This window comes from Terrapene carolina, unplaced genomic scaffold (assembly GCF_002925995.2).
Source record: "Terrapene carolina triunguis isolate 2854851 unplaced genomic scaffold, T_m_triunguis-2.0 Scaffold211, whole genome shotgun sequence".
Taxonomy (NCBI): domain Eukaryota; kingdom Metazoa; phylum Chordata; order Testudines; family Emydidae; genus Terrapene; species Terrapene triunguis.
Genome location: NW_020664562.1, coordinates 26188487 through 26205283, shown reverse-complemented (window position 1 = coordinate 26205283; position 16797 = coordinate 26188487). Strand labels below are relative to the sequence as shown.

The 16797-nt window shown below is 38.0% G+C and overlaps 1 protein-coding gene across 1 annotated transcript in view; it reads right to left on the bottom strand.

Annotated features, from left to right (window-relative positions):
* Positions 1-318: 318 nt before the first annotated feature.
* Positions 319-16797, bottom strand: part of LOC113407463 (selenoprotein F-like) — a 40424-nt gene continuing 23945 nt past the window's right edge. Inside the window, exons 3-5 of the mRNA XM_026656017.1 lie at positions 13885-13948; positions 3974-4023; positions 319-1183 (exon numbers count right to left, since the gene is read on the bottom strand). Of these exons, the coding sequence (XP_026511802.1) occupies positions 1052-1183; positions 3974-4023; positions 13885-13948 (246 nt within the window). The 3' untranslated portion in view covers positions 319-1051. The remainder of the gene's footprint in view (positions 1184-3973; positions 4024-13884; positions 13949-16797) is intronic.

Below are 16797 nucleotides of genomic sequence, written 5' to 3'. Positions count from 1 at the left end.
TTTTTTTTTTTAAATTATGTTGAGTGGTAGTTAAGGTTGTATGAGGACATACCTCATCCATTCAAAAACCTTAAAAATATGTAAATAAGTTAAGGAGAGAGACTTATTCATTAATTTATATTGAAGCTGAAGTTTAGTTTCATAAGTTATCCTTATTTTAATGTATGTATTCACTCAACTAGCAAAACTGACAATTCACACTGGGTCTCAGTCTTAGTATACTGTCTGTACAGGGTATTTATGTTCTCTGCTCACAGTAATGAGTTGATTAAAAAGGGAAAATTTTATAAATTCAATAAATAAAAGCATATCCAAGAGTTTTGTGAAAGTAATTTATTGCCCTCTAAACACTTTATATTCTAATAACTCAGATCTACTGTAGCAAAGTAAAACACTTGGTGTAAAGTACACCTGACATCAGACTTACACATGCCTTACAGGTTTTCTATGTAGTCTTCACTAAAGTGCACCTACTTCATGTTTTACAATCACTCCAGATCGCGAGTTCTTCCTCCAGCATAACAATTTCCAAAACTTTTAGAACCAGGCATTTGTTATAAACTGTAAATAACATGTCTATAAAAAGGACAGCTGAGAAATACAAAATGCGAGAGAGGACTAGCAGACATCTTTTTGGAGGCAGAGTACATCTCACATTTGATTATGACTTCCTGTACACAGAAAAGTAACATACAAAAAGCATAGTAATCATCTCAATTATTTGGAACTGCCAACTAGTTTTAAAAGTTTGTAAAAACTGGTCCAATTACAACACACTCAGGGATTTGCATAATTAACTGAGTTATCATTAATGAAATGCATTGTTACAAACACAAAGAGCTGATATGTACTAGCACAAACCATTTGTTCAGCTTGCCAAGTTGTCAGATGTATGCTGTGCTGAACCTTCACCTTCTAATTAAGACATTTACTACCATACAATATCTTTTTAAAAAATAATGTAGAAGCTGGAATGATTTGCTGGGTGTAGCACAGTTTCTCAGAAGATAACCAGGATCAAATGTGAGGAAAGGACAGAAAGCAGCAAGATTTATATGCGTTCTAGTTTTTCACTTAGGAATTCTTCTACGCTATCTGTATTCCATTTGAGGATGCTCAGTTCTTCAGCAATGTTCCCGCTGTCATCCAGCAGTTTTAGTACAGGATCAGAACCACGCACATACTGCACAAAGAGAAGGTTAGTTATCTTCTGTCTGGAAATCACATTTCCCCCCCTCCCACCTCACAAATCAGCTTTAAATTAAATACCTCAATTGCTGAAATACCAATTTCAAATTGAATTTTTATATGCAGGTATAAAAATGAATTTAAATTAAACCAAAAACACCCCTCTGACATTTAATACTATAAAGCATTAAAGTGCAAAGTTTTTGTCTAATTTGGGCTATGCAATTTGTATGGGGAAATTAAATCTAAGCATAGTTTTTTTGGGGGGGGTGGGGAGGTTTATGCTAATTTGAAAGTCCAATCTTTATTTTAGGAAAATAGTCATTCCTGCTAGGCCTTAGCTAAGGTTGTAAATGTTTTAATTAAGTTTAAAAAAACCTTGAAACTTTTTATCAGCATTTGCTCCAACACTGAAAACAGTGCCTAGCATCCATCTTGAACTGGATTTATTCTTAAACCAGTAAGGAAAAAGTAACCGCAACAAAACTGAGTGAGCAATAGTCTCAGTCCACATTTTTAAAAATATTTTTTCCCTAGTTCTCATTTTTCCAAGTGTGAGATACCACAAGTTAACTGAAGTGATGTGTATAGGGCAGACATTTGATACTCAGCCCCAGAATATATCACCTAATTGATTGCATAATATTTACAGAAGGCCCCAAATATTTGCTTTGCTTCTTCAGTGCTTTTATAAAAAAAATTTAAGTTAGTGCTTCTGCAAAGAGCCTAGTTGCCAGTCATGGAAACTAGAGTCCTCCAACCCTAGAAGTAAAGGCAGAGAGCATAAAAGCTTTCCCATACTGCCTGTCAACAGAAGTCAAACCCGTAGGTGAGGGACCATCACAAAAAGTTAAGTTTTGATGCTCTTTCAGTCCTTGTCCTTTTTCCTGTGACTGCCAACAAAAGGTGCCAGTTACTAAAAGCTATTGAACTAGGCAACAGTAGTAATATGGTAACTTCTTCATCCTACTACTTACCAAGGCAGGATTTCAAACTGTTAAGGTTCAACAATTACTGTATTACACAACACAGCATGGGAGAGGGAAGGAGGGTACACATTGGATAGCTCAGGGAACTGGTATTCTCCTTTAGTCATTAAAAAATTGTAACAACTTCGTTTGCCACCTGTAGTAACTAGGCAACTATCTGAATTGCTCCTTCTCCATATATCCACTTGTGTTCTCATAATGTAACTGGCATATTTTTCTAGTTACTCCTGGTCACCTCTTCTAATCAGAGTTCAATGCTGTACTATAGATTTCTGCTATTAACACATGCCTTGAGGCTATAATGCATCCTTTCCTAATATGACCTGCTGCTAAAATATTTTCACACTTTTGAAGACTCAGCAAATAAAGGGAAAAGGGAAGCCCAAATTACAACTTCTGTTTCAATGGGTTAGGTTCTTTAAATGCAATTAATAAGTTTCTAGAACAATTGCATTGGGAATCTTTTACTCTGAGCTAACCTAGTCAACTTGTTTTAGTTTGCCATTACAAGTCCCTACAATTAATCTAATGGCATCACTAATCAGTTTCCCAAATACCAGACTCAAGAGTGCTAAAGGGTTAAACTGGTAATGTTTCATATCAGTTCTAGCTGAGAATGCTTTGAAGTTAAATTGTATTACAAATGCAACTAAAATAAATTAAAAGTAGAGCCAAAGAGAAATTGAGGCAAAGGAAAAAGATGCTCTTGGGAGAGATTTTGGAGAGAACGTACACAGAATGCATGAGACAGAGATACAGAAAGTCTTTTCCACGTGAAGTCTGCTTAAGAGAACACTATTCTCTGACAATAGAGGTGTTCAGACTATGAAGTGACATATGATGCTGTTTCTTGGTGAATGGAAGGAGGAAAATAAATGTGCGAATTTTGTGTGGCAAGTTGAAATAAGTACATGTAGCATTTTAAAGACAACTGAAAATTTGAACTGGATCTTGAAATGAACAGACCAACAGAATTGTTGGAGTACAGAACAATGGGACTGTGCTGCTCTGCCCAGATTAGATGTGACAGGCAGCAGCATTCTGTACAAGAGGGAGTTCTTCAACATCCAGCTTTCCAGACCATGAAGAAAGATTGGTGCCAGAGTCAAGGTGAGAAGAAGAATGGAAATGATTAGAGGGTCAACTGCAGTGAGGACAGAGTAAAAGACTCAGCAGGGAGAGAAAGTTAGAGAATATGGAGGAAGGACAGACTTGAGGTAAGGGGGGGGGGGAGAAGGTGAATGAGAACAGGAGGAGTGAACCATGGAAGGATGGAGTAAGAGGAAAGAATGGGAACAAAGATTTATGTGGAAAGGAAGTGGGAGGATGACTGGATGGATGGGAATGGTAGGTGATTTGGGGGTTGAGGAAGAATAAGAGGAGAGGAACACAGGAATCTTAATACAGAAAACGAGAACTGGAACTATAACAGGAAGCTCAGAATTCCAAGACTTCACACCCAGCAAGTCAGCATAGTTGAAGTACATAAACCATGTGCTATTACATACATCAGGTTATTTCTGTAAAATAATATTTAGTAACCAATAGCACTACCGAAGCAATCATATCTTAGCAATGGATACAATTATACAAGGTTTTCACCCAATCTATTTATAGGTGGGCCAGAGCTCCTGCCATTAAGATTTACATCAACACTCCATGTATGAACCCTTTGTATGTGATACAGGTTTATTTGATAAGCAAGTACTAAACACTGTGTGAAAGGACAGGTTTCAAATAGGTTTAATTCCTCTTAAGCCAGAATTTAAATTGGGTTTTTAAAAAATGCTACTCACCTTGATTTGCAGTCCCCTGAATAGTTTAGGTTTGTCACTCCTGACAAAAGCTGAAGTTTGGAGGAAAGAACAAAGAAAACCATTATTCTATAAAGAACACAAACTAGGTAATTTTCTCCTATGTGGTCTCACATTTACATTAAATAAATGCATATTTGGAGATTTAATTTTTCCAGATATACTTTTAGATTATGAATACATGCTTCAGCCTCCAAACTATGCTGCTACAAGCATTAAAATCCTCATCCATAAGCAATAACAGTTGAGAAATGTATTGTACTTGGAAAAAGACACTTTTACTTTGGGGGGGGAAAAAGACGAGATGTATTCAAACACTTGGAAGCACATCTAATGCCAGTCGTGGTTTCCATGTATGAAGGAGAATCTTAAGAGATTTATATTTTATTGTTGAGGGCAGTCTAGGGCTAGTACAAGGTGCTAATGTGCAAGAACATTAGTTTGAAACCTAGTTGACAATGCATTCAGTTTTGTGAGTGGAGGAGGAAGGGATGTCTCTAGTCATCTCTCTCTCATACACACACACACAAAATCAGGGAAACCCTAAACTTCTACAGAAAAGGCAGAAATCCTTCTGTTCAAGCTGACTTTTGAGGCAGCAGGTTTGAGAATTTCCCAGGACTCCCAAATCAGTCAAATTCAGATCCTCCCCTTTTTATTCCATCCTTTAGAAACCATCTGGCCCATTTTCTTCCAAGATGTCAGGGGTCTCTTCAGACCAATGGATCCTGCCAGTCCAAGAATGCAGCCATGAGTGAGACCATCTACAGCTGGCCTTTCCCTTTATGGGAATGCCTCTCACAAGAAGCTATTAAGAGATTCTGGCTCCACTGCAGTTGACAGTTATAGGAGAGGTGCCAGAGCTCTACAAGTTTTAATCCCAGCATCTCTTGACATCTTCTGAAAGCAACATCATGAAAACTCCCAATTTACATACAGGAAAAAGGAGGAGGATCTTTCAATGTTGGTGTAAGATAATTTAAATTTAAAAATTGCTAATGCATTTAAATTGACCTAAATACAATTCCTATCTCTGTGTTACAAGACAGGATTTCTTGCTGGGAAGTGTAGTATTTGTGATGCAATAGCTTTCATTGAGACAACAGCACTGTTTCACAATGGAAATAGCAAAAAAGCAACATTTCTAAAACACTCAGATAATAACTACAGTGGTATATATTCACTACAGCTTTCCTTTGAGAGGTTAAGCTTCATTAAAGTAGTAGCATGATGATTTGTGCAACTTCAAACTATATAAAAGAATAATTCATTTAGAGTATCCTAATGTATACGAGGACTCCATACACCCTAAAATAGACCTACCAGACTGGCAACTGTTACCCGGGATTCTTTCAATCTAAAACCTCGTTAACTTTTACTCTATGCGAGGTGGTGTCAGGAAATAAATCAGGGGAGACACGGCTGTCCGACTGATAGATGGCTGGCACAAACAGGACAACACAAGAGTGCTTTCACTTAAAGCTAAACTTTAGTCTCAAGCACTTACACACTTCTGCAACAGGTTAGTAAAACACCCCCAACCCTCGATAATTACCAAAGCTGAGTGCGTCTCTTGAGTGGCACAGTGGCAGCCCATCTGCCAGTGGGGAACACAAGATGCATCCCGAGGGAGAGTCCAGTCCTGAAGAGCACCCCACCCCCAACTCTTCCCCCTTATTTTATAAATTAGTAACACAATGACATGTCACTTAAATAAAACTCATTAAGCTAGCAGTTTCAATGGTCAAGCAAGAGGTTCCTTCTGATTACTGATTAACCAGGTGTGGGTTTTTCCAGAGTTTGCAGCCTTGAGGCCCCAATAGACATTCCTGGGGCACATCCTTCTCTTCTAAAATGCATGTATCAACAACTTCTACACAATTCTTATCAGGAAGGACAGGAGGTCAAGCTGCCCTTTCTGTGGCACCCAAAACTCCCTCCCCTCCTGCCTTGGTCAAGCTGAGCTTCTACATGGCCACTTCATGGCCTGCTGACTTGGCTGCTTTTAGCAATAAGCCATAGTGGTTTCAGGCACTTTACTGGTTTGCCAAAATCTCCCCGTACAGCAACAACTGTACTGTATATATTGTAGTAAATATAGGGGATAGAAATTTTCAAACAAATGAGTGCAAACACACAACACTTGACTGACGCCAATGTAAGCTGAAATCAGTGATACTACTTAATGTGGGGGGAGCAAAATAAAAACATTCAGCTGAACAACATTACTAGAAACAAGAACTTAATTTTCTAGTCAGCAAGGTCACAAAAGAGAGAAATCCGTACAGAAGCAGGGGGATCTACTAAGACTAACAAACTACTCAAGATTTTATTCAACTGTCATCACATAAGGAACATTTAAGCCTTTAGTTTTCAAAGGGAACATTCAAGAAGTGAGATATTGCACAGAAGAGTAAAAATAAAACTTCATCCTATTACGTTTAGACATTCGTGTCTTATTTATAAAGTAAGATACAATGAATTGTTGAGTAAATGACAAAAAAGGGTTGGCTAATAATATGTATAAATCATTCTGAATAGTAAAGTTCGCAGAATTAATTTCCTCCAGCAAGGACACTCCTGTAAATTTATAATTTGGGGGGGGAAGGGAGACACATAACATGGTCCTGCTTCAAAACCTCCATAATGACTAATGGAGAGACTAAATTACAAAAGATGAAGTGCACATCTACACTTTAACAGGCTCAGTCATTTTCCTTGTGGGGCCTCAACTCTGGATGGCATATTGAGGACTATAAGTTTCTATGAAAAACAAGTACTTCAGAATAACAATTTGATAGATTACAAAGAACTAAAGTTTTCAAAAACCGATTCAAGATATCTGGAATGAGGAATGTGATTGTTCACAAAAAAGATGCAGGTTGTGCATTTGTAGTTTCCCACTCAGCATGACTAATAATTCTGCTACATTTCTGATTTGAAGAGCACTGGTTTTGACCATTCCTACTGCAGATGTTTATTTTATCTGAATAATATTCTGGCTAAGGAAGACTGCGATAAAGGGCATTAGTATTTGGGGGGAGTTTTTTAAAAAAAGGCCACATTGAAAATGGAAGGGATTTTAGTAAATACCTGCAAGATGTAAGTCTTAATCAATGGGATTTTATTAAAAACAAGACATTTCCAATATTTGAGAACTGGGTTAAGATTTCTGTGTAACAGATTTGCTGGGAGTGTACCAATTGCCTGATTAAAACCAGTCTCATAAGGTGGTGAGCTGGCTGTTCTCTTGCTGATCAACTGAATGCATTGGGAAAGCAGCAACATTCAATGAATGTCTTTATTATAACAATGGAAAGAATGTTAATACATTAAATATCACAATTTTATCTCCATTAACAAAACAGGGCTACCACTGAAGTTCCACCTGAAGGTAAACAGAGTACTCAGTGATTGGTTAATTTAAAAGTTTGTGTTCAGATGTAATAATAATCAGACTGGTCAGTCAAATGGGAATACATTTTCTGGCTTTCTATTATGAATTAATACATTTACATGATCATACAGAAAATGTTTAATATTTAGAGTAGAAATTTTGTCTAATCTCACTTAGTACAAATTGAGTACAATGTGCTTGTATCCATAACAGAACAATTTGAGGAACGTTCACCAGCATTTTTGCTAGTATCACTGTACAGATATTTGCAGAAAAATATTGTCTCTGTATACCCAAAGCTGTTTATATGACAGATAATGGGTGACTCTGGCAATATGTACAAAGACACTTTTATTTAATGTTTCTGGAAGGTTTTTTTTTTTTAAATATAGTGTTGTATAATCAGTAAGCAACCAGTTTTCCAAACCGAAGAACTTGCTGGGACTAAAGATTTTTCATTGTCTCTCATACTCTTAGGTGCTTAATATCAACTGACTACATTTTGAGATTATTCTAGCTAGACAGATTTTAAAACATTTCTGGAATACTGACCTTTTCCTAAGTTAAAAACAGCAATTGAAATTAACTACTGTAATAATAAGAGTTCCATTTGATGTATCAGTACCAGATAATCTATTATTCTTTTCTACCAGTGGTTAAAGAATGGTTCCTCTCCTTATTGTATAACTTTGTCATACGATGATTCACTTTATTTCACAAACAAGAACTTTAAAACTAGAACTCTGTACGGTGAAGATCATCTCTGGACAAAGAAAAACAAGACAGAGGTACTGCGCCATCAGATTTAATTGTAAGCCAAGTGATAAAAATTTAAATCCATGTTTTATAAGTACTTAAAAATAAAGAACTTGAGGTCATCTACAGAATTAACACAGTAATCTATGTAATTCCAATACATTCACCATCCAGCAATTAGTGCTGCCATCTTGTGTATACTCTGCAAGAAAAATAAATCCTAGAGGGAGCCATCAGACAGGAATCAAACTGAAGTGAATGTTTGTAATGAGAGCATTGGCAATGACAGGTTACACAGTTCAATATAACCTAAAAATACCAGCACTCCTGAAGCTTCAGAAGCAGCAGCATGACTTTCAGTCAACCTCACTTCTGTAACAAACAGTCAAGTGACAACTGGAAATATATAGAGCCCTTAGATAAGTTTAAGGTTCCGAAAAAGTTAAAATTTAAGGTGGACTCTCTCAAGATAAAAATGATCATTTCTACTTCCTGCCAAAACAAATGGGCAAGTATACTAAAAACTCAAGGTATCAATACTTGAGGATAAATTCAAATTAAATAAAATCAGTATTACATTGTGCTTCTAAATATTTTAGAGTATGTGGGAACAAGAACGCTGGTTGTATCAAAATTGGTTTGAAGACACCAGTTATCAGGATACATTTAGATCTGCTAACTATATGAAAGTTCATGACCAAGAGAAAATTATGTACCTGTAAAGGTTTGTCAGTCTTTCCTCTATTACCATTGTACAAAAGAAGAGTTGCCAGTCAAATGAGTGTATGTATTGGTAGGCTCCCAAGCTTCAGTCATGGCATGTCTACACTGAAGTTACTAGTGTGACTGCAGATTACACAGACATACCTGAGCTAGCTTTAATTTAGCTAGCTTGTATACCCGGAGCACTGAAGCTACCACAGTGTGCGCTCCAGCGTGGGCTGTACAAACCAACCTGGAACACCGGGTGATTACTTGCATAACTAGCTCATGCTGAAGCATGCGTTGCCATGGCTTCACTGCTCTAGTACTGGAGCTAGCTAGATTAAAGCTGACTCTGGTATGTCTACATGAAGCAGCAATCACACCATGTGATTGCAATGTAGACAATACCTTCAATCATTTTAAAAAGCAAGCTAAGTTTAGTAGAATTAAGGAAACTTATGAACTTGTTTAGAAAAAACAAGGATTAAGAGAAAGGACTCTTGATTACGAATGTGAGCCAGCTTCCAGGATATTAGATTCTAGAGGTCCTGAATGAGAAACTGATTTTAATTAGTTCCCTTTCAGGATAATTATCCCCAGCCCCTCTATGGAGTCTTCCTATATGTTCACCATTATTTCCCAAAATGGGTATAAATTGTAGGGGACTAAGGGAACAGGATGTTGAAGTTGGTTTTAACTGAAGATGAAGTCTCAGGAGGACCCTGGGCTTTTCATGAGAGGGTGGAGTGAGGAAGAAGAGTGTTTGGAAGAGTACGTACACTGCTATTTTAAGATAGTTTGATAGAAGTCATTTTATATCTGTGCAACCTTAATTTGGCCCCCTTGTGCATATGCGCTTTGATGGATCGTGCTCAGTTAATAAGCAGCTGGACTTGATGATAACTTCAAGATTCCTTCTAGCCCTTCATTTCTAAGATTTTCTTTTATTCTCATTGTTTAGTGTCTCTCTCCATGCCTTATTTATTGCACACTATTCAAACCCTGCTCTGAAGACACAATGATTTCATCAGGGGCTTTTCTATGGTGCTCATCACTTAGACTCAGACTTTAAGGTCAGAAGGGACCATTATGTCTAGTCTGACCTCCTGTAACAAACCCTTAACTTATGTCTGAGTTATTGAAGTCCTCAAATTGTGGTTTAAAGACCTCAAGGTGCAGAGAATCCTCCAGCAAGTGACCTGTGCCCCACGCTGCAGAGGAAGGTGAAAAACCTCCAGGGCCTCTGCCAATCTGCCCTGGAGGAAAATTCCTTCCTGACCCCAAATATGGCGATCAGTTAAACCCTGAACATGTGGGCAAGACTCACCAGCCAGCACCCAGGAAAGAATTCTCTGTAGTGACTCAGGTCCCACCCCATCTAACATCCCATCATTGGGCAGATTTACCTGCTAATAATTAAAGATCAATTAATTGCCAAAATTAGGCTATCCTATCATACCATCCCCTCCATAAACTTATCAAGCTTAGTCTTGAAGCCAGATATGTCTTTTGCCCCCACTACTCCCCTTGGAAGGCTGTTCCAGAACTTCACTCCTCTAATGGTTAGAAACCTGTGTCTAATTTCAAGTCTAAACTTCCTAATGTCCAGTTTATATCCATTTGTTCTTGTGTCCACATTGGTACTAAGCTTAAATAATTCTTCTCCCTCCCTGATATTTATCCCTTCACTTAGTTTGTGAAGCACTCATACTATATTTATCTTCGACATCTGTGTTAAATGGGGATGTGTGGAGACTGGAGTTATCTGTATTTAATAATCCTATGCATTTCATGTCATTATTCAGGCATGATTGTATCAAGGGAGGTTGCATGGGGAAACAATGAGCGCTCTACTAATTGGGAAATGTGCATCAACCAGGCTAGAAGGTTAATTTTTCCCTGGTCCAAGGCTAGCATCAAAGGGGCACTAAGCTAGTAAAAACCCAGCCTAGTGAGGAAACAGAGTGAACAGGCAGCAGCAGCTAGACAGGAGTCTGACTGAGAAAACACCAGAGTCTCCCCCAGGCCAGGAGCAAAGGGTCTGGGCTTAGTGGAACTTACTTTCCCAAATCTAGCAAGGAAAGAATGGAGTTAAGACTCAGGCAGACAGGCTTTTTGTTTGTATATATTTGCTTTGCTTGATTAAATAGTGCTTTGTTTTGAAGAAACTAGAACTTTTAATCAGCCACAGGTCACAGGCTCCTGGAGAAAGAGGGCATGCAGGTGCCAAATACAGTCAGGCCTGTCTATTTATTTATAACAGTTTGAGTCTCTGGGATGCACACATTTACAGTCTCAAACTGGTAGGATCACATGGTTCTGTCCAGAGATGAGTTAAAGTAGTGAAACGTATCACTAGGGAGGTGTACCTGAAGGACTAAAAACAGTCTAAACTGCAGCTCACCTGTAATAGGACAAGGGGAATGATTCTCATTTTACTGATGGGGAGGAGCTGAAGCAGAACAACAAAGTGTCCAATTATGGTTACCCATTTTACATACCAAGAACCTGATTTTTCAGAATACTTAGCCTTACAGAGCACTTTATATGTTCAAAGAACAGCTCCTATTAACATCAGTTGCATCTTAAATGATCAGCACTTTTGCAAATCAGACCCTAGGATCTTGCGTCAGACACCAAGAAAATGAGGAAAACAATTAATTACACCTCTACCCCGATATAACACGAATTCGGATATAATGCGGTAAAGCAGCGCTCCGCGGGAGGGGGGGCTGCACGCTCTGGCGGATCAAAGCAAGTTCAATATAACGCAGTTTCATCTATAACACGGTAAGATTTTTTTGGCTCCCGAGGACAGCGTTATATCGGGGTAGAGGTGTACCATCTGTGAAAAGTCTAGATTAAGTGATATAGGAATTCTACAGCAGAAGCAGAGAGAGAATCCAGTTGTCCATGGCAGCATTCAACTGCCTTAACCATGAGATCTTCCTTTCTCTTGCTGCAGTCCCCTTTTCTGAGTCACTACACACTTTTCTACCATTGCAAATAAGGCAGGAGTTCTACAGCCTCTTTCACCACACAACCCTGATTCATCCCCTGAGATGGGCCATCTTGTGCACTGAATCAGGCAGGGCTCCTGTGGAAAATATTAGGATGTGATCATGTAATTAGATTATCATAATGCATGTATATAAGGGACTGAGTTAATGTTGCTCAGGCATTAATACAACCTTAGTTCTAGTATTTCCTAGCCTGAGTGCTTGACTTGGCAACCTTGATGTTCTTTTAATGTAGTTTGTGTATAATTTCCTAGCTTTTTAAGAAAGTCAACTGCAAACACAATTCCAGCATGTGGCATTGTATTGACACCCACATGGAACCTTTAGATCCACCTCAAACATTTGGCACTGCAGCTAAGCGAGTAACTGATAGCAACATCCTACATGTGGATGGGGATGAGATACCCACTTTGACAGTGGTTTCACAGATATTTGCTGTGAGCAATAGAGCAGAGCAATAGTTCCATTCTAGGCTTTTGGAGCAGGAGTGTGTTCTAGTGGTGAGACAGTCTTCAGCCACATCCCCTCCAATCTGTCCCAGCCTCCCAGCCCAGCTGGTACCTCCCCTCCCACCCGATCTGCCTCTCCATCCCATCTCCACAGGCTCCCAGCCCCCTCCTCTAGCTCCTTATGCAATCGGTCTCCTCTTACATTCCCTCCCTCATTCCTTGCCCAGCCAGTCCCTATCTCCCAACAATCTACCTCCTGTCAGGCTTTTGTTCAAGCTTTTATTTAAGTCAGGCAGCTTCCTCCTCCACATTGACTGTGCTCTTTAAACCCCTTTTTAGTACCTCTCAAGTGCTCTGTTTCCAGTGCCCCGGCGTTCCAGCTGGGAGCAGCAGCTATAGGGCAAGTCCCAGTGAGCTTCTGCAACCCGGGGGCTGGAGGCACACCGAGTTACTCTGTGGGGTTTGTGCATGTACAGTCTGGTCAGCACTAGGACCTGTGAGAGGCTGGAGCATGCACTGTTGGTGTGTAGGGATGGTACAAGTACAGTCCAGTCACATGTAGGAACTGCAAGAGTCTTAAAGCTTGTGCAGTGAGGATCAGAATCTGCAGAGATTTTGTGTTACTAATGCCGAAGCATGTCCTGTGCATGTCCAAACAGCAATTTCTCAAAGGCTTATAGCTTGGCCAAATTTGGCCAGACTTTCTCTGGGATAGCAAAAAGCATATCCCTTACACAAAGGCTGCACCTCTGCAAGTTTCAAGTTCCTCTCCAAAGTAGGTGGTGCTATAGCATTTCAAAGAAAACGCTGCCAGAATTTTAACATGGGTAAAATTTATTTTTGCCAGGTCTCATTCTCTAAAATGGCTGACTTGTTTTGGCTGTTATATACCATTTCTTGGCATGAAAAATTTCACTCCAGGTTTGACACCGTTATATAACATCTTCACATAATAAACAGCAAATGAAATATAGGACATACTTAATGGACAATGCTATCAACCCTGCCTATAATAGATTGTTTTCGGAAGACTGATTAGAAAGGATAGGTCGGTCCATCAGGATAAAAGTCCATAGCAGAAAGACTAAAGTTTAGGATAAGTACTTCTAAAATACATCTAAATAAAACAAAATAAATTAAGAACTTACTAAACAGATGAAATGGTTGCAGCCATTTAAATCCTCTCCCCCTTTACAAACATATTTCCATATTGAAGTTCTTTATAGATTTAACCCTGAAACTCTCACACTGACACGGTTTCCCTTTTACACTACTGTATTCCAGTCATGCTAGTCAGCTTATCCATGGAGAGAGCAGGCAGTTACATCAGGATTTGGGCTAAGAATAGTCCATAAAATGGCCAGCAAGCTTCATGTAATACAGAAAATTACTGTGCTTTAGTTCCAGTAGTCTAGACTCTATAGGACTCAATTTTTATCACTTTCCTGTTAAATTTATAACTTGCTTTAATAAAGAAAATACTATTTAAATAGTGTCATAGCTGAATGATCAAATCTTCTGTCAATGTATATATATAAAAAAAGATTTAGTGATACCTTTACTTACCCTGAACTTGAGGGAACCTTCCCAATTTTCATCCACACACTTCAAGGATAGCACCTGCATAGAGCTGCAATAGAAGAATATTTTCTATTTATTAAGTTCAGCCTACTAGTTTACTTATTTTTGCATCTACTTAATTATTTTTGGGAAAATTCAGTGTTACATGGATAATTTAAATGATACTTTTTAAGCACAAGTCATCTTACTAGTAACCCATTTTTAATGACTTAACTGATTATTAAAACTGTTTCATTTTGCAGAAAGATCACTCCTTTGTTCTTTTTAACCCATTCCGTTCATCGTACTTGTTTAAAATGGGATAGAGTAATTCCAGTTGCAATACTGTAGCAACACATTAAAGCAATGGCTATATCCATATGGATATTATCTAGAACAGTGGTTCTCAACCTTTCCAGACTACTGTACCCCTTTCAGGAGTGATTTGTCTTGCATACCCCCCAAATTTCACTTCACTTTAAAAACTACTTGCTTACAAAATCAGACAAATACAAAAAAGTGTCACAGGGCACAGTTAATAAAAAATTGCTAACTTATTTTTACCATAATTATAAAATCAATTGGAATATAAATATTGTACTTACATTTCAGTGTATAGTATATAGAGCAGTATAAACAGGTCATTGTCTGTATGAAATTTTAGTTTGTACTGACTTTGCTAGTGCTTTTTCTGTAGCCTGTTGAAAACTAGACAAATATTTAGATGAGCTGACGTACCCCTTGGAAATACCTCTGCATACCCCCAGGGGTACACATACCTCTGGTTGAGAACCACTGAATATGAATGGGGGAAGGGAAAGGAAATACAACAAAAGAAAATTCCTCCACAGCAAGATTAATTTTTAATTTTAGAATGGGAACAGAAATCTACTTTTCAGATATTCTATTAAAATGGTATTAGAATATTTTAACAACAATAGATAACTAAGGGGTCACAGCCACTGCATGAAGACTGGCAAATGCTAAGCTTCACTATGTCAAAAAGGCAGAAGCTATAACTCAAATTAGGAACAATCCTGACTCATTCAAACATGTCTGTACTTAGTTACTGAAATGCAGGAATGTTTTACTGTGCATTTTACTTAGGGCTTATCTTAATGTATAGCAGCGTGCCACTGTAGCACTTTAGTGAAGACGCTACTATGATAACGGGAGAGCTTCTTCCATCAGCTACCACCTCTTGGGCAGCTGGATTAACTATGTTCTGTCAATGGGAGAAACGGTCTGCACTGGGATTTTTCACGCTCCTGAGTGACACAGTTATACTAAATTAGTCTGTAATATAGACGTGGCCTGAGTATCCATAAAGCTAGCAAACACAGAAGAAAGTTTTCAATGCTATAAATCAATTATTCTGAAGACTTCAGTAAAACATTTTCTAGATTTAGAAATAGTCATCTATCTCTTAGGCCATTGGAATCTTCCCTGCAACTCAGGGCTTGTCTACACTACCACTTAAGTCGATGTAACTTATGTTGCTCAGGGGTCTGAAAAAAACCCAACCCCATAGCGAGGTAAGTTACATCAACTTAAAGTAATGTTTACACTGCGCTGTGTCAGCCGGAGACGCTTTCCCGCCAACATAGCTTCCATCTCTCATTGAGATCGAGTAATTATGTTGATGGGAAAGTGCTCCACCCATGTAGCATAGTAGTGAAGACAAGCCCTCAGCAGGTTTAAAAATTTAAAATTTGAAACCAAGTACATTTTTACTTTGAAAAATAACTATGTAAAAACAGTATCAAACATCTTTTCTCTCTGAAAAAAAAAATAAGCGTTTACTGCTTTCTACTGTTTTCACAACACTGCTAAGATACAATGTACTACAGATTCTGTTCATCTTGAATATAAACAAGTCTGTTGCTAATACACATTTCTAGAGCTCTTTGGGCTCAGTCAAGCTGGCTGCCTTCCATCTTTAAATCTCATGCATCATAACTAAAGGTTCTGCAGGCCAAATGATGCTCCTCAGTGATAACTGTGAAACACAACTGCTTTTCAGTTCAAGTTCAAATATGTTACACCTTGGCTAATCTACTGAAGGCTGGCAGTTGTAAACAGAGAATGTTATTTTCTAAGTAAAAAATGTGAGACAATGAAGGACTCATACAATCCAGTTTTCACAGCAGAATTGCATAAGGTTTGATGTAAAGTGCACAGGTTATATGAATTGCTTACATTTGTTGGCTTGATTCTGAGCTTGTAGTTTAACTTAATTTTTCTTCATTTAAATAGTCATCACTGTATGATATTCAGTTTTAATTTTACTACTTCTGCTGAATTAACAGTGACTGGCCACAAAGTAAATTTGTGCATAGTGTTATAGATGTCTCAAAATAATGAACAGTAACTATGCTTCATTACCTACAATAAGCATTACAAGGTTGACTTAAGGATGGATTTTCAGCTTAGCATCTGAACCTCTTTCTTGAATACAGAAGAAACATTTTTTTCATAATTTTGTAGATTATCAATCTCAAAGTGTGCTACTACTGGCATTCATAGGGACTGAGAGATTTTGCATGATCTGCATTAATCAGCAGTCGTCATTTCCACAGGAAACTGAACCAAAAATGTTAAAATAAAGCTACATTATCTGCTCAGTGCTGCATCCTGGAAGTTTGCTTTGATACAAGCACTTTTGACCATATTTAAATTTTAAAGTTGAATCTGGAAATGAAGTTCTTAAAATTAAAATTAGCATTTTGACTCCTGCTAAAGCCCTCTACATTTCTGTAGAGCAGCATTTGAGATTAGCAGTGCTGGGTGCCTTCTAACTTCAGTTTTAAATCATGTAGTGTCACTGATTAAAAGTAAAAATAACTTCATTGATTAAACATTGTATAAATACAGTTTATACAATATTAGAAAAATGAAGTTCACAAAACTTAAATCTTG